General features: G+C 35.1%; 1 protein-coding gene across 1 annotated transcript in view; it reads left to right on the top strand.

The window, feature by feature from the left end:
• Positions 1 to 16,528: 16,528 nt before the first annotated feature.
• The window catches only part of LOC144473705 (proton-coupled amino acid transporter-like protein pathetic), a 45,358-nt gene continuing 39,418 nt past the window's right edge, over positions 16,529 to 22,468 (top strand). The window contains exon 1 of the mRNA XM_078187828.1: positions 16,529 to 17,020. Within this exon, the coding sequence (XP_078043954.1) occupies positions 16,967 to 17,020 (54 nt within the window). The 5' untranslated portion in view covers positions 16,529 to 16,966. The remainder of the gene's footprint in view (positions 17,021 to 22,468) is intronic.

Below are 22,468 nucleotides of genomic sequence, written 5' to 3'. Positions count from 1 at the left end.
AAGAAATAATGAAATATCAAGAGAAAAATGTTATGCCGTGATAATTCGTACCCTAATTTGCATAGGAATGGAATAAACGGGAACAAAAGAGACGTTTGCAGCACGAGGAAACTGACGAGCACGTTCATTGCGTCGGTAATCCTGTGTGAGATATATCACACTAATACATCAATGGTCTGCGATTGTTTCTTTTATAAGCATGGTTTCAGTTTTTGCATATGAAAGGGTTAATGGCGACTATTTTCTAGCTTGCGAAGCGATGTCGAAACACTAACATGACTGTACGGTACTATTATTGTACTAGGTGTTAAAATTATAGTAGTAAGAATATTACGTTTAAATTATCATAAACAAATTCGTGAATAGAAAATGCAGAATAAACAAGTGGGAAATAGAGAACAACTTCAATTTGTAAATGAAATTTCGTTTTTGTTTTAAAAGCTTTTTAACGTTTACGCCTATGACATATGTAGTGAATAATTGTACCGTTTTTTTTTTTTTTAATCTATTATATAAAAATAAGTCGGGTTTTCCTTCCTGACGCTATAACTCCAGAACGCACGAACCGATTTCCACGGTTTTGCATTCGTTGGAAAGGTCTCGGGCTCCGTGAGGTTTATAGCAACCAAAATTCTGGAAAAATTTCAACAGAAAAGCAGGAAAACAGGGAAAATCATTTTTCACATACAGCGCCATCTCTGATACATAGCATGTACTACAAACCAATATGGTTTATAAAACAAAAAAAATAACTTTTCTTCATCTTTTAATCCCCAAACGAAATGTTACAAAAAACGAAGCCATCTGGTGGCGAAACGGAGTTCGCCAGGTTTGCTAGTTAAATTATGAAATTATTCGTTTTCATTTGTATTCATATCGTATCTCAAAAGATTTACTCACGTAAAAATGTATAATTTTCGATTAAATTAAAAATTGCTAGTAACCCTATTGTATTGTAGGAGGGAACATAATTTGATAAATAAACTAATGTTATTATTACTTGTTTAATGTAATATTTTAATATTATTACTAACGTTATAATACCGATCTAATAGTTAACACGGATGAATAAAGTATTTAGTAACAAAGAACCAATTAACAGTGTTATTCGAGGATTCACCGTATCAAAATATTGATAATGTTATAAATAAAAATATTGAATTTCATTTAAATAAAAGTCTACAGAATTATTTCGACCAAGAAAGAACTGTACAGTTTTTATAATTTACCTGTGAAATTGAAATTGCCATGTAAAAAGGTAAACGTTATTGTGCTACTCAATTTTTCCCAGAGTAAATAGTTCTTTAGAAAAAATATAAAATAAAATTCGCGATAACACATAAAGGTATCCAACAAATTCTTAATCGATCACTGGAAAACGAAATTGGCGTTAATACAAATCAATTGTTCACATAATGTGTCGTCTGAATATCGAAGTGATTTATTGTTTAACTATATCTAGACTCTCCGATAATTTTGTTAATGCGTTGATGGGTTTGAGGAATTTCGGCAGCTGTTCCAGCAATAATTGCCGGAGGTGAGATGTCGGCGACAGATCAATCGAAGAGTCAACGATGCCATTAACCTGAGAAAATAAAACGATACTGGTTCGCAGCGGATTACAGTGCAAACGCTCCAAATCATCATAATTCGCAATAATGTTCAATCGAGATGGAAGTTTGTTTATTTGAAAACATTTCGAAAATTCGTATCTCTCCTTCTATAATACTTCATTCTATAAAAAAAGTTTCACTTTCTACGTTTGTATTATTTTATACACCATCTAAGAATAAAATATTAATAGAGTGTTTATCTAGAGAGTCACTATGACACCACTGAACTATAATTCTTGTAAACTACCACATCTGCACCAAAGCTGGGAAAAATACCATTTTGAATGGAAAATACATAGTAAATAAATATTTTATGTCAGATGCATATATTTTATATCAGATGCATACAATTTTGAAAATAAAATATTTTATTAATCTCATATATTTCCTCGATAAATATTGCTCTGCTCCGCAATAAACTTTCACACATTTAAAATTTTTTAGGACGAAGATTGCAATGCTTATATAGCAGACCTTTTCGCAAAATATGTTACTAACAATAATGTTTAGAATATTTTATATTATTTGCTACTTATCGTTAGTTATATCTTTCACAAACTAGATAAAGTGATAATATTTATACTGTTGGTTCAAATGGACCCGAGCACCGTTGTCCGAATGTGGATAGGATTAATGGACTGCGAGTTATACTTCGAGCAAGGTTTAGCTATACTAACGAACAATCTTGCAGTGATATTAGCGGTATGAATCGTCCATGATTTTAAATTGGGTTCAATATAGGCCCCTAATTGTAAGTGCGCGTTAGTTTGCGTGCAAGTGGAAACTATTGTTCTGCAGTTCGTTTTATTATGAGACTATTAAATAGAACAATCTTTTGTTTTATCAGTGCTTTTTATTGGAATTAATTGATACTTTAGAAGCCTTTGTGAAGTAGATTTTAATTAATATCACATTGATAGATTGTCATCATCTACTTTTACAATTAAATTATTGTGATAATGCTGGACTTAATTCGCTGAAACGATCAATTATGTGAAAATTATTTGTTAAAATTTCGTACGCGATAAAGTTATTTTCTCTCTGCTATTTCATTGAAGTTTCATTGAAATATTAACGGCTAATGCAATTGTAGGTAAAAATGTAAATAATGTTATAATAATTAATGACATAGCCACAATATATTCTACATAAATATTGCAGTAATATACATACATTACAGTAATACATATGTACATATGGTGCTATCGTAGCACACTATGGTACATACACATAGTACAACTTCTTGGTAGTATAATACGTGGTAGTAATTAATACATGTAATTGTGATAATTATACTATAATGTAACAATTAATGGCATTACTATAATCAATGCTAAGTAAATGAAGAATATTACAGTAATTATATTTTTACTATAGCCCAGTATCAAACTTATAATACAGAACAATACAATAATGCCATAGTAACTAATATATGTAACTGTAATAATTGTACTATGTAGTATATGTAAGTACCAATGCAATTACAAGTAGAAATATAAGCACAGATGTAACAATTAATAGTATCACTATAATAGATGATAGATACTCCAAAACACTCGAGACATTTGTTTCATTCATTCCCTATTTTATGACTTTTACTCTCGTCGATTCTGCCGGCATATCAGTCTGGCTTCCGTCTGAAAATCCTTACACCGTGTTGCAGTTTGGAAAACCTTTCTTTCGTCAGAGCATCTCAGATTTCTTTAAAACCTAGTGTCCGTTGCTAAGACAATCGACACAGTCTGTTTGGACATCTTCGTGGCGAATGTCAGTTTCGTTCGAGATTTCGTCCGTTCTTTAAAAAATATTTGAAATTACTTAATAATTTCTCCTTATTTGAAATTAATCGGACCTTTTTAGGACCACGCAAAATAACGCTGGAAACTTCGGGCATGTGTCAATTGTTGAATAATTCGTGATCAGTGTGGAATAATAGTGCAGTGAAAGTGAAAGTTAGTGTAATCTGGGCCGTTCTACGTAAGTGGATTACAACTTCTGGATTACAACATTTACAACTGAATTGGTAAGTTTTTCATTAATAATATTTGTGAGATTTTTGAAATTAATAAGAAATTCATGAAATTCTTGTTCGATGATCGAACGCGGCTCAGAGGCGATACGCGGCCGTCTCTCCTGTCAGCGAGACGGGCTTCAGCCGGCTGGCTCGCATGCGCAGCAGCACAAAAAATCGTTCGTGCGCAGCCAACTTTATTCGTTAATAACTCGTTAACAAAGCCGCGGATTGCATTTCGGCAAAGGAAAAGGATACTTGAAATGACCTCAGGAACCCCCCATTTCCCGATGTTAACATTATTACGGATCACCCTGTATATACATATAATAGTATTACTGTACTACAATATCATCCTGTAGCAAGGAGCAATGCAGAAACGTTATATTAATTAGTTGATATAATTATAATAGAGCTGCAGCATGTAAGTAAACTCCTATTACTATTATAAAATTGCACCTGTAACAAATACATTAACAATTGCATTAGTACAACTGTAATACTTTCTAAGTCAAGTATACTATAATAATATAATGTTAATATCCCATTATCCCAAGTACAATATCCCATTAAGCTATTCATTTTAATTGACTTTAATTTTATTTATATTTCATTAAGGGAATCAATTTTTTATTTCGAATTATGTATTTCTAATAAAAGTAGTTCGTGCATGTAACAATATACTGTAAGCTTCTACAAATATTACTATTATAAACGTAGTACACTCGAAAACAATAAATTATATTGAAATATCATTTGCTTCAATTACATATATGTAGTAGAATTATATACGTACCTATTTTTTGTTATCTGAGTAAAAAATTGAAATATGAATTATTTAAACGTGTATGTTATTTAAAATGGTATAATACACGGTGGTTTATCAAAGAGAGGTTTGACATCTGTACACGCACTAGAGATTCCCTTATCCGAACAATTACTTTTAAAATATTCTAGTTTCCAAACGTTATATTATACAAGATGACCCATTTGAATCGATTCAGTCAAATATCTTCAAAACCTTCGATGACATTAAAAAATGTTTCAAACGAAATGTGAATAATTTTTTTTGGGGGGGAGGGGCATGTAATCTGATATTAATAAGATTTTTCTAGATGAACACGTTATATGAAGATCAACTTTATTTTTTTTAATATTGTTATATATTCTTTATTGTACTAGATAATTCAGCTTATCATTATCTTAATAAAAATAGTAAGACATTTATTATAAAAAATGATTGGCTTGAAAGATACCGATTTATATCGTTGCATTCAGATTGAAAATCGTATTTTTGAACACAAATTCTAGTGTGTCACGTATCAATGTATAGTGCTATCACTATACATTACTAAAATTCAAATACTTTCCGAACTAATAATTTTACGCATAAAAAGAATGACGAGTCGAATCGACTAGTATAATTAATAATTTCTTATTTATTACCAGGATCACCATGCATAGTTATTGTACCATTTAATCACGTTATCATCTATTAGGGAACATGAGTGAAATATTTTGATAATAGAATGTTTCGATATCAAGCTGTTGCAAACCTAAACCTTCGGTTAAGGGAGTCCCTACTGTATTATTGAAACGTAGTAGAATTAATGAATATGTCATTGGACCGTGCGCGACGGTATACATGGCCAATAATGCCTATTATTATCATACTTAATGAATAATACGGGTCTGCTTCGAAGAACCGAAGCACGCATTAGCATCTATTCGGCCTTGTCGCTGATTCGTTTGTAGTAAGTTCAATAGGTAGGCCATTATCGTTTTATGTACTGCAATATTTATGAGTTGCATGGAAAACTGGAAAAAAGTGGTGCACCATGCAAATGATCGCTAAAACAATTCACCGCGATAAGTCTTACGTTTAACATGAGCGACGTTACTCTGTAATCAATGGACACTGTTACATGTGTTCAAACGTGTTACAAAATTTAAAATCTAATTATTCCAAACAGATATCAGATTTCCAGATGCGTGAACTTTTCACATAGTTGTGATACAACAGTTCCTTTACAGATCTTTAGAAATTACAAACATTTATTATCATTTTCTATTATCCTTTTGTTGCAATTTGTATACCCATTAAAATTTATATACTTTTGCAATCTTGTTAGATTTAATTAGCTATATTATGGAAAAAGAGGCTAGAATTTTTGTGTTCATTAATTAATACATTAACTCAGAATTTTCATGGATGCTGGAAAAATCGGAACTTCCAACCATAAGTTTTAATTTTGATGTTCTTTGTTTAGGAATTTTCTCAAGGAAACAGACCAAGTTAATGTTTGTGGGTTTAGTGGCAAAAAAATTGTTCAGTATCACGTTCACTTAATTTTGAGAACGAGATGAAATTGTGGAGCTCGTAATTTGGGTCGTCCGATAATTGTACGTAGCTATTACGAGGTTATTATCATTAATCAAACCGTTGTTGTAACAACTGGTCGGTTCGACGTCGTTTCAGCGTTATCTTTGCGTGTTATCAGCACGCGCCGCCACGCTACACGTGCTTAGACTGCAGTTGCGAACGTGATATTGTTCGGTAAATGCGTGTGTTGCACAAAACGATGGACACAAATAAGTTTGCTGTAATGTTAATGCGAGTTACATTAATGTGGAATACCTCTTTCTTTACGATTCCTTTTGATTGATTTGCGAGTTCCTGGAATTTTTAAATTATTTAAAACGTAGGAGCAGTTCAACGATTTATATATAAATCAAAATCATGATTTTCCACGTTCGACTCGTGCTGCTTGTGACGTGTATTTTAAATTCGCCTATACAAGTAAAGTAAGTGGCGTAATTACGAATAATAGTTACTAAAAGAAAACAAAAATTTGTTCATATTATACAGTCAAATATAAAATTTAGTATTTTTAGTTAGAGTTTATTAATATTTTTATTAACATTCTGTATGTATTGTTCTTGTTATGCCTATTATTGACCGATCGTTTATTTACAACTAAATAAACATAGCTGTATGTTTATGGTCCTATATCTATATCAGTGCAACGTTGCATAAACTCTCCTATGTCACAAGCAGGCTGCAACATTATTTAAATATATTGTTTGAAAAATAATTGTTGCAATAATGTTCCATCTTACTTAGCCACATATTACTTCAAAGAATTGTGTCAGTTCATTTAAATGTAAAAATAACGTTTCTCTAATTTACTTTCTAGTTCTGAATTTATCTGCAATGATTACATGCCAATTTGTTTAAACATACGAATCCTTTACCTTTGGCTCATTTTTTGTTATTTGAAATTTATTTGCAACAATTACAAGTCAGATTATTCAGACAAATAATTTTTCTCTGGATCATTTATCTATTTGCCATTTATTTTAAATACATTTTTGTTATTCTTTTGACTTGGTTAAAAAGACTGTTCTACTCGATAATGAAATCCTTTTATTCGTAGGTATAAAAACGTGATAAAATACGAGAAAGTACGAATAAAATTTAATAAATTCAAGATTTTCTTTTTAGAAGCTGTAAGGACACTTTAGAACTGAGACGAGAATAAACTTCTGACATTAAAATTAAAATTTCCTCAGAACTAACATTTGATGTCGTTAATTACGCGTTTCCTGCAGTCCATTACGGCCATACATACATTAGCAATTAGCGATACATGGTTATGTAGCCGGTAACACATGCCATGTACACTTTGCGTATAAGTTGTCCTAATCTTTTCTTACGCAGAGAACAACTTCGAAGTTAAAAATCTAAAATGTCGAAAGTTCAAACATTACAAAATTAAATGTCCTAATCTTTTCTTACGCAGAAAACAACTTCGAAGTTAAAAATCTAAAATGTTGGAAGTTCAAACATTACAAAATTAAGAATATAAAATTAAAAATACCAAATATTGATCCAAACAATTTAAAAAATTCAATGCAACATACTGTAGTTCATAAATCAACATTCATGTACGTTATACTCGTCGTTTTATATTCATATCTGCCATACAATTCCAGTTATGATCTTAAAAAAGAAATTAACTCATATAACAAACATTCGACATTCGTACCATAAAAAGTGGTATTACTTTTTTCTAAAAAATTTTTATTTATTGGAAACTGTACAAATAAATCTTATCAACACGACTATAAAAGGTATACATAATAGTTTCCGAAAGAAAAGCACACCCTTCACAGTAGAATACTCTCTTAAAAGGGTTATGTCTTTTTGGTTCCCTATGGTGGCGGAATTTTTTGCAGAAACACTATTACACCTTCTGCAGTGTTTTGTAAAAGTTGAAAGTTAAAAGTTACAATTCTCTTACATAACAACGAGAACCTTCTCTCTGTGCCACTTTTCGTTGGTACCAAAGCTCCATAGATCCTGAGCACAAGGACCTTGGCTGTCGAAGACCCGATGTCCTGGCTATTTACATGTAGCGAAACTGGGTTTACGGCTCACTATCCGCGCGCAATTGTGCCGAGGATATTTGTCCTACAACTTATCGATAAACTGGCAAGGTCACGTAGAAAATCTCGAAAATATTTCCGGCGACGCAAAAACAGCGCCGACAAACTCCGTACTGAATGGCACATTTCGCTCCGGCACCATTGCGAAAACAGAGTTCATGGCTCAAGGACAGCGGGGCTAGGGTAGCTCTAACCCCCTCTAGCCAGCCACCGGGGCTTCGCTACTCCCACCCTTATCCTTGGATTACAATTCGACCGAATCTGGGCCGAAGGATGCGCGTCTACAGCTTTCGCCCAGTGAACGCGTGGGTGCCGGACCAATACAACTGGGACTTTTTCCATGCATCTGCGTCATCCACGTCCATCCATCTTGTTCTGACCTATATGAAAGCGTCAGAAACATCGATTGCGACGGCGTGGCGCCGGGGATGGTCCACACAGAGTCCTGCCGCTGAAGAATCTCTATAAACAGTATTTTTACCAGACACTGGAGATAACGGTTGCCCTAGTCATTCCTACGAAGATCAGATACGAAAACTTGTCTGATTATTTCTGCTAAGGGCAGTTACTTAGCTGTAAACCGAGAACTGTGATTCGTTGAACGAGAACTGCTACTAAATATAAAAATAAACTGCTATAATTTTCCGGCCCTTCCATGCGAGTTTGTTTTGCATGCAAGGGTCCTCGATCGGGGCCCTCTAAAACGAGCATGATCGCGTGAATTTTCCATTTACATTATAAGGTACATCGTTCTTGTTGAACGTAGCACAATAATTTTTTAGTATAAATATATGTATCTTTTTAACATTTTTCATGCTGGATTGTATTAGGTAGAAGTATGTTGTTTCAGAAGATATTTTTCAATAACATGTCCACGAATGACTGTAAAAATTTCAGTATGGAACATCGTTTTTGTTTAAGTTATCTTAGTTTTAAAAATTGAAATGTATATTTTTCAATTCGATCATTTTTTTAATTAAAATATATAAGTTGGAGTATTAATTTCTACATCATTCGATTTAGCGGAAAAAGTATTATGAAAATTTCTTTAAAATTTGATGTTTTACTGATTGTGATTGTAATTGTCCCCCAAATTTTTGCTTACCATTGACCATAACCTCGACATAATCACGAGGATAAATAAATATAGACATTTATTTCGTTTCTTGATAAGTTTTTATGATTTGACAATGCAGTATTATATAAACACAATAATTCAAATTGTTCTAAGGTTATGCTATTTTGCATGTGTTCTATTTATATTTTTACTAAATGTTTGAAGTCCACGGTCTATTCGTCAACCACAATGGAAATACAAGTCAGCTCTGGGAATATTTTTTGTTTTAATTGTGTAAGTTACATGAATAATTGTCGCCAATTAATTAATTCTCCCAAATACAACAGTATATTCTTGTACAACATTTTAGACGTTTAAAAATGTTTAAGGAGAACCTTAATATATCAATTTTGCTATTTCGTTCTAAAATTAGGAATGTGATTTTACATAGTGAAATTATTCATTACGTTGCTTACCTTATTCAACTAAATGTGCGGACACGTTTACATTCTACCAAATTTCATTTCGATATGATATTAATTCCACGTGACAAGCAAACTTGCGAAATCACATTTCGCCGCATACGTTTTACGCATTTTCACTCGGCGTTTGAAAAATGAGTTTTCCATTTTGGATCGAGATTCGGAGCCTCTCGCAATGATACGGATTATAATTTATTACACCGTTACGTAACCAAGGTCGGGACAATCGCAGAGAAGTTTTTATGGGACTGGAATTGGCAGTGTCGAGTAGGGTTAACTATGTCACGAGGGTGGCTGCGGAAAGTGACTCTGTGTCGTGACAATTGATTTTGCAGAAGGGCTAGTGCGTGCGACAACTATCCATGTTACGTAACCATTTTATCAATTATTGTTAAGACCGACTAATCCTAGCAGATTCCGTGAGAAACGACAGCTCCGTTAATTATTTTAATCATTGATTGAACATTTGTCCACTTACTCGTCGATTTGTACAGAATATTTCTTTAATTGCAACCGAATTATTCCGTCTTTAATCTCCAATTTTTATTCGATTCGTTTAAAAATATCGCGGAGGACAAATGAACGTTATCGCACCGTATAGTTAATTTTCTCGATAAATTTTTCGAATAAACAGTTATTTCAGAGCGAGACAAACGAACAAATTGTATTTTGAAATTTTCGTTTATGTTCATTCGTTTCTGAGATGTTTAAAACATATTTCATGAAATGGGGGATTGTTAGAAAATGTAGCTTTCATTTGTAATATATTTCTCAAGCGTACATTATTTTTCAAATATCTCTCCGAAAATAAAAATAATATTATATCGTATATAGAAATTATTATTCGACTCATAAATATTGCTCTCGCAATTTTCTAAACTTTTGCTACCGAAGGCACCAATTTTCTAATTATGTAAAAAATAAAATACCATACAACATTATAACAAAAAACGCAACATCAAATTTTCATTCACCGTTTTCGAACTCCCTCGAAATAAATCTCTTAATGCTCCAAGGTCCGATGCCACCCGTTCAAGATGGTCGCCCGCCAAGAAAATATCAGGACAAATCAAATAAACGTTTGCAAAGTGTCGTAAAATTGTGAATTAAAAACATCGAAATAATTTCCATCGCAGCGTTGTCAAATCTCTACAGGATTTAAGAAACGCAGAAGATAAATAAATGTAAGAAGATTGAAATCGATTTGAATGTCGCTATCGATTCTAATCCTCTGCGTAGTAAATGCGACGCGATACGATATCGCCGCGAATGATAAGCTTATCGAAATCGTTGACGGAAGCTGCTTATTATGCGTAAAACAATGCTTCAACCGATCCGAGCGCGAGAAAAACGCGGCGCGCCGTCAGCTCGTTCTGCGACGTACACGCGAAGAAGGCGGAGAGAGGTGGAGGGGAGGGGGGGGGGGGGGGGGGGGGATCGAAATTGACGCGCGGTATCAATACGACAAAGTATCAACGATGTTATTAACCCTGATCCCGAAGCAATTGTAATAGGCTGGAAATAAATGCCGATGAGATCATGAAAAATCTTCTAATCTCGTCGCGCGACGCGTGTACAGGCTGACTTCACGGTGTCAACGTAACGGGAAGTGGATAACGCGTGTTCGCTCCGTTCACGGGAAGAAGATCCGTATACTGTATACGGTTGATAAAAATTTCGAAATCGAAAGCCGTGTAACTAAGCATGTTTATCTCTCCTCTCAGATTTAATCGACACACTTTCAGAAGAACGTGAACATTGCACTTTTACGATACGTTTTCGTATTTACAACCAGAAATGTTCGATAACGATAATTCAAAACACATTTATCGTTAGAGCGTGTTGATATTTCAGAACCGAAATCTTCAATTTGACTATCGTAAATGTGTTGTGTCTCCTACGCTTGATTGCTTTGCGCGAGAATGACAATTTTTACACCGCTTTGCAAAATACACTTCGAAGTTGGTTTCTCGATTATTATGACATCATCTCGTTTTCCAAGCAGGATTTTTAAATTGAAAATTCGACGATGAACTTGGAAAATTTATCTGGGTATTTGAATTGTAAAATACAATTGAACGTATATTGTTTAATCGCGAAAATAGTTCAGACCTCGTTTTTTACTCGTCGAATATTTTGACGTTGCAATTTTTTTGCAATAAGGATTTTCAGAAGTCAGAAATTAATTTTAAACTGCTTAGAAGTGATTCTATAATAAACAAAGCTTAAAATTAATTTAATTATAGAATATAGAATTGGTGTTAGAATATTTATTTGAATATAACTAGAATTTACTATTAAAAAATCAAGAATTAATTTTAAAATATTTACTCGAGTAATTGCTGTTTCGAGTAAAAAGTTTTTGGAAATTTTCACTAATGATTCAATGGAAAATAATGCCTGACAAAGTAATTTTTGATTTCGTCGATTTCGTCGACACAAACTGTTATCTATTGTTAGATTTCTTTGTTACTTACGCGATATTTATCTTTATCTTACTTCCGGTTAGTAAGTCGAAATAATAATACATTATTTACTGTTTATTCCTTCTTAAGTAATCTTCATTTATAAGCAAATATTATATGAATTATATACATGTAAAAATCCTGTATTTACTAAATATGCCATCTGATTCACAGCGTTAATAAATAGATAAATAAATAGGTATGAAATCACATAATTTAAGTATATTAAATATACACGAAAATTACCTTAAAATATACCTTATAATTAAAATAACATATTTTTAATTCGATTAATATTTTCAATCTAATAAAATTGATCTAAGTTCCTTTTCTTCTTTTTCTTTTCATAGAAGAACCAGTAAATTTATTTTAATAAACATATTTGATTTTGAAAAATTTTCAAATAAACTCTGAAAGTTGATTTTAGACAATTCATAGTTTACAATGCATATAATAATTTTCCGAAAGAAAATTAACATTTCTTACAGATAAAAGTTGTAAAAAATCAACTTCCTCTCTTTTTTTTTCGAATAACAATTATTAACACGTTGACTGCCAACTACGAGTTATCTCGTAGCTTCTTTGCAGATAAATTTTGTACATCTACGACGAAGGTCGTAGAATAATATTGGCTTTTGTGACCGGAATCCTTGAAAGTGCCGTGGCAGTCAACGTGTTAAAAACGCTACATTCATAGCATAAACAATCTCACAATTTTTTAAATTAAAATCACAGATTAAATAGACAAAATATACAATTGAAGAAAAATAAAACGATCTTCCGAATATATCAATTTTTTCTGCAAAAATATTTTCCAAGTTCCCCCACTGTTCTCTACCTAAATGCCAGACACGAAACAATGATATTGTCAGCCGAATCAGAGTTAAACGCGCTCTTATTTGTTAACCGACGCGTTGTAGTTCGTAGAAAAATCGTGTTTAATAGTCGCGTAATTATTCAGAATTGAACGCATACGATCCCGATGCGACGCTCCGGTACGCGACGATACACGCACGCATATAAGGCACACCTGTGCAACAATGTCCCATTTCGCCGCGCGGAACGAGCATTTTTAATGAGCAAGCGTTATCGAAAGTTATCTCACTTGTGCTCGCACGTCACGTCGTATGTCGCGGTTCCATATTAATCGCTGGATCTTGGAAAAGATTAGAAAAGTAACGCGGGTTATGCAATCTGTGACTCAACCCTGGAATATTTCAACAATTGGCTATTCTCCCCTGAGAAAAAAAAGCCCACTTGAAATTACAAGTAATCTTTATTGCTCCAGATAACGCATAATCCGCAATTCCGCTCGCGATTGCGCCCATTATTGATATCCCTTCTCATTAAGAATGCAAACAATTGAAAGATAAAAGGATGGAGAAAGATTGAAACACAATAAATAGTAATCGAACGTGTCGCGACGATTTTGTTGAATTTTGGGAATTTCAAGAATTGTTGGAATTGCAAAATGTTCCGCAATTATAAGAATTATAAGAATTTCGAGGAATTCCAATGATTAAAAAAATTGAAGCAAGTACAGAAATTGCAAGAATTGCATCTGTTGTATTTTGTTAATATGGTAAAAAATGTGATATCGCGAAAATGACTATAATTGCAAAATGGCAGGAACTGGAAGAATTGAAACAATGATAGAAACTATAAAAATTACAGGACTGTATAATTATGGTGTTGTGTAAATCGCAGGAAATGTATGAGTCAAGCAAATTGTACAAATAACAGGAATTAAAAGAATTGGAGCAATTATAAAAATAGTAAAGACTGTAACAATTAACAGAATTATAAAAGTAGTCATTATTGGGGGAACTGCAGCAGCTGTAATAACGAGTGCATAAATAATCAAGATTATAACAATTTTGAGCACTATAATCCAATAAATTAATCTTTATAAAAATCTTGCTTTTTTTAATTTGTTATGTAATGCAAAATGTGTGGGATGAACAAATATATTCCTGTCTGTGGGAAATATATCCCAGTCTTTATATAGGGTGTACCAAAATTATTCTAAGAATTTTTAACTTTTTTTTAACTTTATTTAGATATTATAGTACCACATAGTAAAATTTTAATTTCATTCGGATGTTATAGTATAACAAAGTAAATTGGAATTTTATTTAAATATTATAGTATTAAATAGTAAAATTTCAATTTCATACCACCGGAAAAATATTGTAATTCCGGGAAACATTCTTTGAAATAAATTTAGTATCTGTTAAACAGTAAAATTTAAATTTTATTTAGATACTATAGCGTAAGATAACAAAATTGAGATTTCATTTAAATATTCTAGCGATATTATAGTATAAGATAGCAAAATTGAGATTTCATTTAGATATTCTACTATTACATAATAAAATTTAGATTTCATTTAAACGTTATAGTATGTAATAATAAAACTAAAATTCTATTTACATATTATACCACTAAACAATCAAATTTAAACTTCATTTGAATATTGTATTACTAAACTGTCTCGTTTAAACTTCATTTAGATGTATAATACTAAACAGTCTCGCTTAAACTTCATTTTGATCTATAGTACTAAACAGTCTCATTTAAACTCTATTAACATATTTTTAATATTATATGGTATAATCTAAACTATATTTTAATTCCGCTTTTCAAAAATATACACCAAATACAGGCCTCGCTATTAAATGCGTACATAAAATGCGGTCCTATTTCAACAGAATTAAAACGGCTCACGGATCTTCCCCCGAAAAAAAGGCAGAGCCGTCTATTCAAAACCGAGTTGTCCACTGTTCCCCAAGCCACTGTCCTAAAAAATTCATGACCCAGTCGGTTCCAAAAAATCCCACACCAGAAAGCGTTACCCCAGATCAGAGTGCAACGCTTTCCTCCTTTCCCGGAGAATTCTTGAATCGCTAGGAACGTGCAAGGCGCCGAACGCTAACGGTGCTAACCTTGATCCTGCGACGAGCGTCGACGCAAGACGATTATAAACCCGATAGCCGGATAACGATGCAGAAACGCGTTCGACGTAAATGGATTTGGCATGTGCGATGGGAGCGGCAAGCGTCCGTCCGTCGGAAAAGGACAGTCGGCCCGTGAAGAGGGGGAGAAGAAAGGCTGCGCCACGGAGCGAGAGAGGTTCCTGAGGAAGGACAGAGAAAGTTGAAAACGAGGGAGACGATTACGGAGAAGTCGAAGATTACGAGCAGGACGACGTTGGTGGCTGGCGACATGCTGCGACGCGAAGCCGAAAAAAAGAACACCCTGCTAGAGGTGCACAATTTTTACCAAATAACTATTATCTTTCTACTGTTTAGCAACACCGGCGGAAATCAATGTTCTTAAAAATTGTTGAATTTATTCGATTTTCGAGATAAATAAAAGTATGTGACCTTTCCAGTTATTTCTAACCTTGCCGCGTCTGAAATTGATGAGTCCGGTGTCAACGTGGTAGCATTCCTTCCGAGAGTCGAATGTCTGACGACGTTTATTAAAATAGTTTCCAATTTAACCCTTGCGAGACGGTCCCACGTAAAATATTATTGACACCTACTCAGCAACGTTCTATGAATACCTCGCATTTTAAATTGTTACTAAAAAATAATTTATAACCAGACCAGTAGATTTTTCCGCTAAACAAAAATGATCTGGATCAAGAAACAGTAATTTATTGATTCGAATAAGTTGGGTACAGTGAAATAATGTTTTGAAATGTCCTGTACATTTTTGCCATAGAACCCGCAGTCTATTTATAACCCTCAGAATAGATCCAAGCCACGCCGTAGCTATAAATGAACACAAGCCAACGTGTTGAACCATTTTTATCTGATTTCGGTGGATATCTAGCGTTTAGGGGAGAGACGGCTCGAACGACCTTGAAGTTCGCTGTCAAGAACAGTCTCCTGAATAACCCCAAACAGGTTTTAAGTTTAACCGTGGCTCGCGTTCCCTTGTACAGTTTGCAACCCATTAAAAATAGTCCAGCTAACATAACTTTTCCATTAAAAAAAGACCGCTGGAACCTCTTTGGAAGGTCAAGGTCGCCGAAGCTGTCTCCCCCCAATTCACCAATTGGATGCAGTTAGGACCAACCCCAAAAATAGAAAATAAGCAACCTGTCAGTTTTCACTGAACTGCCGTTATCTCTGCTGGATGTATATACAGTGAAGCTAGAATGTGGATATAACATTTTGGCAGAATGTCCCAGCATTCCTGAAGCCAGACCACTATCATCCTGGGGTAGTGTACCAAGCACATAGTCGAAGGTGTCGAGCATCGTCCGAAAACCCATCGTATTGAGCGTTGACCGTGATCGGGCTGCAAGTGGGGGGTTCGAGGTTGTCTGCCACCGATGTGGGGGAGCAGCTTGCGTCTGTCAGTGTCTCGGAAAGGGACGAATCTGTCGGGAAGTGGGGGCAAGAGTGTAGCGAACCTCGCACACGAGGCTCGTCATTCCTAGTCGAGTCTCACCGACGCTCGCAGCGCTGTTCCAAACACTCCTCTCGTTTCTCTTTCTTCCATGCACGCTGCCCTGTACTACACAGGTTATCCCTAAATTCTGCCCCCACCCTCGGTCGGTTCCCTCTCTCCCGGTATAACGCTCCCTCCAAACGGTTCAGCGAGGCAGGGAGAAAGCGTGGAAGAAAGTCGCGAGGAAGGAAAGCAGAAGGATCAGTGCGAGCGTGTCCATTGAGCGAGCTGGTTTATTGAAAAGTTTCGCCAAAAGTATATCGTGTGTGCTCGCGTGTGTGTCTCTATAAATATATATATATATATATATATATATATATTCTTTTTCACTCTCTTTCCCCTCTTTCATTTGCTATCTGTCTCTTTGACACTCTGTCTCCTGGCAAAAGTGGATCGGAGGGCAGACTTGCATAAGGTACACACTAATGTCGCACAAGATGCAGAACCAAGGAGCGCCGGTTCACGGGGGCAAATTTCAGGTTAGTCGACGTTTATTCTTTTCCTGTTTGTGCGTGTCCGTCGACGATCGTCGTCGAGGCAGTGTTGCGTAACAACATCGCCTCCTTAAAAATTCGCGGCGAAACTCTGCCGAAACAGGTTCCCCGTGGGATTAACGGTGCGCGCGAATAGAATCGACGGGATCCGAATAGCGATATCGATACACGGTGACGTAGTGGGTTCTTGAGAACGCGATGGTGGGGGATTGGCTCTTTTCAGCAACGCGCCTGCGCTTTTTTTTCGGAATTCCTGGCACCGTCGTTTGAATTTCGAGATTTTCGCGCGCTTTTACCGTCGACCGAATTATTAGAGTTTCGTGGACTATTTCGATATCTCATTGCAATATTTATTAGAATATTTTATTAGAATTTCTTTTTTTAGTACCCGGCACAGCGACGATTGCTATTCGTGCGGCACCTCTTTATTGGTAGTGACCATTCCTGTTGTTTTAAGTAGGATAATTATGCGTTTGAATAGATTTGTGATTATCAGCCGATAGTGTACAGTAATCGCCAAAAACTTCTCGACATGCAATCTCTTTTTCACCTTTGTCGTTTTTCCTACTACTAATCAATTCTCCAGCAGGTTCGCAATGAGTTCGAATAGACATCATCACACAATCTACAGTACGTTTAAAAAAAATTCCGAATTTATCCTTCAAACTTGTTTAGCTCGTTTTGCAAGTCTTCGATGATAATAAAATGAATCGTGATGATCGCGTGATGATGAGTGATTCTAGTACGAACTTTTTGCCAAGAGTGTATCGCTGAGGTGCGCAGTCTATGGGGTTGTATTAACCCCTCGTCTTAAAATTGAATTTCCTACTAACTCCAACAGACACGAATATCGTTCAATTCTTCTACAATATTATTCTGCCATTGTTGATGATTGTCATCTATAAATAAATATACGATTATAGACAGTAATAGGAACAGTTTTTTGTAGCGAAGTTCTTTTTTCCAAATAACCGACTATAATTATAAAGTATAGCGGCTGTAACGCGTGTTATTTATCGTTTTCTGACTCACGCGAAATGAAGCAGATCACGATAACTGGTATTTTCGCATGCTGTAATAACGTGTTAGAAAAAGAAATAGCTGATTTAATGCGCCAGCTCGATGGCGTTAACGCTTCTGTTCGAAGGGATATGTTCGATCGCGTTCGGCTTATTGCAGAGATAATGAAATACTTACGTGTGTGATCGAAGGTTACGTAAACTACCTGAGAGGCAAAGAGCAAATTGCAGAACCAAATATTTACAGGCGCGAACAGTATCTGAATGTGCATATGCCGCGTGATATGTCGGCCAGATGGAACCGCGGCACAGTTAAACGATTGCGGAGGTTACGATTTTCGAAGGATATTGCATTTTCGGATGCAAACTCTGGAAAGCCTCTGGGGGGAAGCGACGTACCATTCACGCGTTTTACATATCGCCATGTTTGAAGAGCACGCGCTCTGCATTTGCATATACAGTGCGAGTCAAAAGTATTTGTTTAGCGAAAATCAAATATCGACTTTTATTTATCGAAATTTATTTTATCTTACGGAGGCTCTTTTCATCAGCGAATATGCTCTCAATTTGTATAAATTATAATATTGATTTGTGCAACTTATAATTTCAATCCAATTTATCATCGGTAAAGTTGTTAGTTATTTATTATCTCTAGCTTTCGATGATGTCATCTACAATGTGAAAAAATTAATATGAATAGCTGATTTACAGCACGTGCGTGGAAAAATTTAAAAAAAGAATCACTTATGCCAGTTCAAGTTCACCTAAAGTGCGTATAATCGCAGTTAATGCTGCATATATGTAAGAATCGTGCGACTAAAAAATAGAAACTGTCGACAAGCAATTCATTACTCGCACTACTGCTTCCGGTCGCTAATACATAGACGTAACTTGGGAAATATTTATCGCTTCTGAAGAAAAACAACAGTATACTTAACATAAAACGGCTCGTTTCCCCCCTCGTCTGTCAGTGTCAATATTTGAGAATTGTAAAGAAGCCTTAACGTCGAAGGATACGAACGGAGTTTAATTGGATATCTTGATAATTATCGCGAATGGAAAAATGATACAACATGATGAATTTTGTATTCTTTTACTCGACATATTTCTGTGCAAACAAATTTTCGAAGAGCCAATTTGTTTAAACGTTAATTTATAGTTAGAGTTTTTCGGCCGAAATTTTTGTATCTATGGTACCTGAACGCTGGTTTCGGCCGATGCAATGTACCAAACTCCGCAATCGCGATGCACATCGAGCGTTGACTCAGCAAGGAGTCATTCCAACCTGAATTAAATGTTACGTGGAATTGATAAAAGGAGGTCACGGTGCGAAAGCAGCCGCGAAAAGTGCGTTTCGACGTGTGTCGTTGAGCGCTGCGCTAACTCGTCGGTTGTTGTCGTCTTCTTTTTGCGACACGTGTTTCGGATGCGCCGAATTGTCGACTATCTCTGGCGCTGTTCCTACAACGGCTCGAGAATGGGTCACTTTTAACCAAAATCGACACATTTGTGGCATGCGCATCTGTTATCGTTTTTATTAGACAAATAAGTAACGTTGATTGAAAAAATCTTCGAAGACTACAAATTAACGATTTTCGTGTAATACATGATAATTTTCATGGACAACAAAAGTGTAAAGTGTTTGCAGAAAATGTAATAATTTTCACTGATTCGAAATAGTACATTTTTGTAATTTTTTTTGGCAACTAACAATCCACGGTCTTTAAAAATGGTACTATCATTTTATATAAGTTGAAAATTTGTAAGTCCTACAGACAAAACATTTTGAAACTTTTGTACTAGATGTAACCATTTTTATTGATTCGAAACACTATATTTTTGCAACTTTTTATCAATTAAAAATTCTCATCTTACAAATTATATTGTCGACCTAAAAATGTTTAAAATTGTAAGTTTTATAGACAAAATGTGATTATGTTAATGAAATTGAACAGCTGAATTTGTGCGTCCGGAAAATGGCTTGTCAGCTCGAATAGGTTAAGGATGAGTAGTTTCAATCGCGACGAACGTGATACGTTTGATAAGTGGTCGCGATAAAATCGACTGAATCGGTGCAATGGAATATAGTGTAACTGCACATAAACAATCATTCCATTGAATGATTCTCAGTATCCAGTAGATGCGTTAGTATCAGTGATGACTCTGCCACTTCGAGGAGTTCTTTGTGAAAAAAAGTTTTTGCGAAACACTGATTGTAACTAGGAAATGAAAAAATTGCCCGATTACTATCTGCGTCGATCGATCATACTTTTATCAGAACGCGGTGTGCTTGGGAAACTGCGGATAAAGAATGACACAGCTAGGTCAGGAACAATCTTATTATATACTGTATCAATCATTCGAGGACTCACGATATTCATTAATCAGATAATGAATTTTTCATTTCACTAAAGTTTGATAGACGATATTATCTTGAAGCAGTCGCATGAAAATACGATTTTTATTATTAAAATTTACTCGAACGTTATAGTCTCGAATACACCAGACACATGTAATTTGTGATTCCCTAAAAAGATTACTTAAGCCCATTACGACTAAACACGATTAGATTAAGACGTATTGGAGTTTTATTATCGTGCCATAATGATCCGTAATACATACAAAGTACAATTGCTGGCAGTTGTATGTAATAGATATGTGCCTAAACCTCGTTAAAATGATGGATCTTTGAAACGGTTTTTACTATTATGAACAGTTCCGCAGGTGTTCGTGGTAATTGATTGATTTACAAGTGGGACACACTGTAGATCGTCTATAAAAGGCAGGTAGAAATTTAGAAAAGAGCAAATCTTCTCAACAGAAAGTTGACAACGGACCGATGCTAGCCGCGGCAGAAATCTACAGGTTAGCCCCGAAGTATTATGGCGATGGGCAGGGAGGGGGAGGGGGGATTCACCGTAGCCCAAAGGAGCCGGTTACACTTCCCATGTAATAGCGCGTGGGGTGGGGGAAGGGGGGGGGGGGAATAACAGAACAAAGAGCCCTGCAGGAAGGAAAGATTTCACTGGCGGATTTTGGAGAAACCGGCGGCAGGCAAAACAGCCTTTCCTCGTGGACCCCTCTATTCGAGCCAGTTTTTTTCCTCCTTTCATACGACGGTCTACCCCCCCCCCCCCCCCCCCCAACTTTCGCAAAATCGGACGACGATCGGAACGGACCGTTTGCTTTCGTAAGCAGAGACCGTCTTGGAACCCTACCGGGCGATTACGTTGCGAAACTTCCGACTGTTCTTCACTTGTCATTCATGGGCGTCGTGGAACTATTGTTCGTTTCTAACGAAACTAATTCGCGTGTCAGCTAATTTTGTCGAATGCATGAAAATTTTTACATCGTTCGTAATTAATTATTATTGGGTCTATCGGAAAATTATGTCCGATAATGTCATTTTATTTGCGACATATATTTTTCAAAAATGATATTCATAATTCCCCGTCACGCTGGCGCAACAGGGCATAAGTTGCAATTATATTAAATGATCATAATAATAGAATAAATATTAGTTGCATACAAAATTTATTGTTTACCTTCTTTTTAAGAACGAATAGAATTTTCCGGTAGACCTAATATTTAGATACAGATATTTAATCGATTCTAATGGTAGTTCATATTTTTCGTCTTCTTTATTCATCTTCTTCATTGAATTATTTTTAAATCATATATTATACGCTCCTAATGACCGAGTACATTATTTTCAATCATTTTTATTGATACATAGATAATGTTTACAAGTTTTCATGTACATTTGTTTTACGAATTGTTAATGAATTAGTTTTTATAATCTAATATCAGAATTATGAAGAATTAAAATTAGAATTCGTTGTACACTTTACTCTGTACTGAATTACTTTGAGTAACTTATTATTGCTATTGTTGAAATTTATAGATCGTTTTTAGTAATAATTAAAATTTATAGATTTTTTTCAATAATAATTAAAATTTATAGATTCTTTTTAGTAATAATTAAAATTTATAGATCGTTGTTAGTAATAATTAAAATTTATAGATTGTTTTTAGTAATAATTAAAATTTATATTCTTGGCTGAGTACTGTTCTGTTTTCTCTAAAATTGGTTATGAAAATTGTCATTTAAGGATCGTTGTTTCGGAGCTGTAATTCTCGAATTTGGATAAATTGCATTACGTTTCGATACCCTGACCTCGGAAACGGTACTTCGCCTCGATATTCGCACGCAATCGGCACGATTGCCGTTGAACTCCTCCCATGAAGGTCCTCGATGCAAGGACGTTACGCTCGCGAGCGTTTCCTGTCTCGGGAGGACGGAAACGAACGGTCTCGCGCGAGTACACGTGCGTTTTGCATCTTTGCCGATCACGTTTCCGCAAGGCAAAAGGATCGCGAAAATAAACGGTGAAATGAGACCCTAAAGATTTCG

The sequence above is a fragment of the Augochlora pura genome, chromosome 7 (genome assembly GCF_028453695.1).
Source record: "Augochlora pura isolate Apur16 chromosome 7, APUR_v2.2.1, whole genome shotgun sequence".
In the NCBI taxonomy this organism is placed as follows: domain Eukaryota; kingdom Metazoa; phylum Arthropoda; class Insecta; order Hymenoptera; family Halictidae; genus Augochlora; species Augochlora pura.
This window is presented reverse-complemented; position numbering and strand designations above follow the sequence as displayed.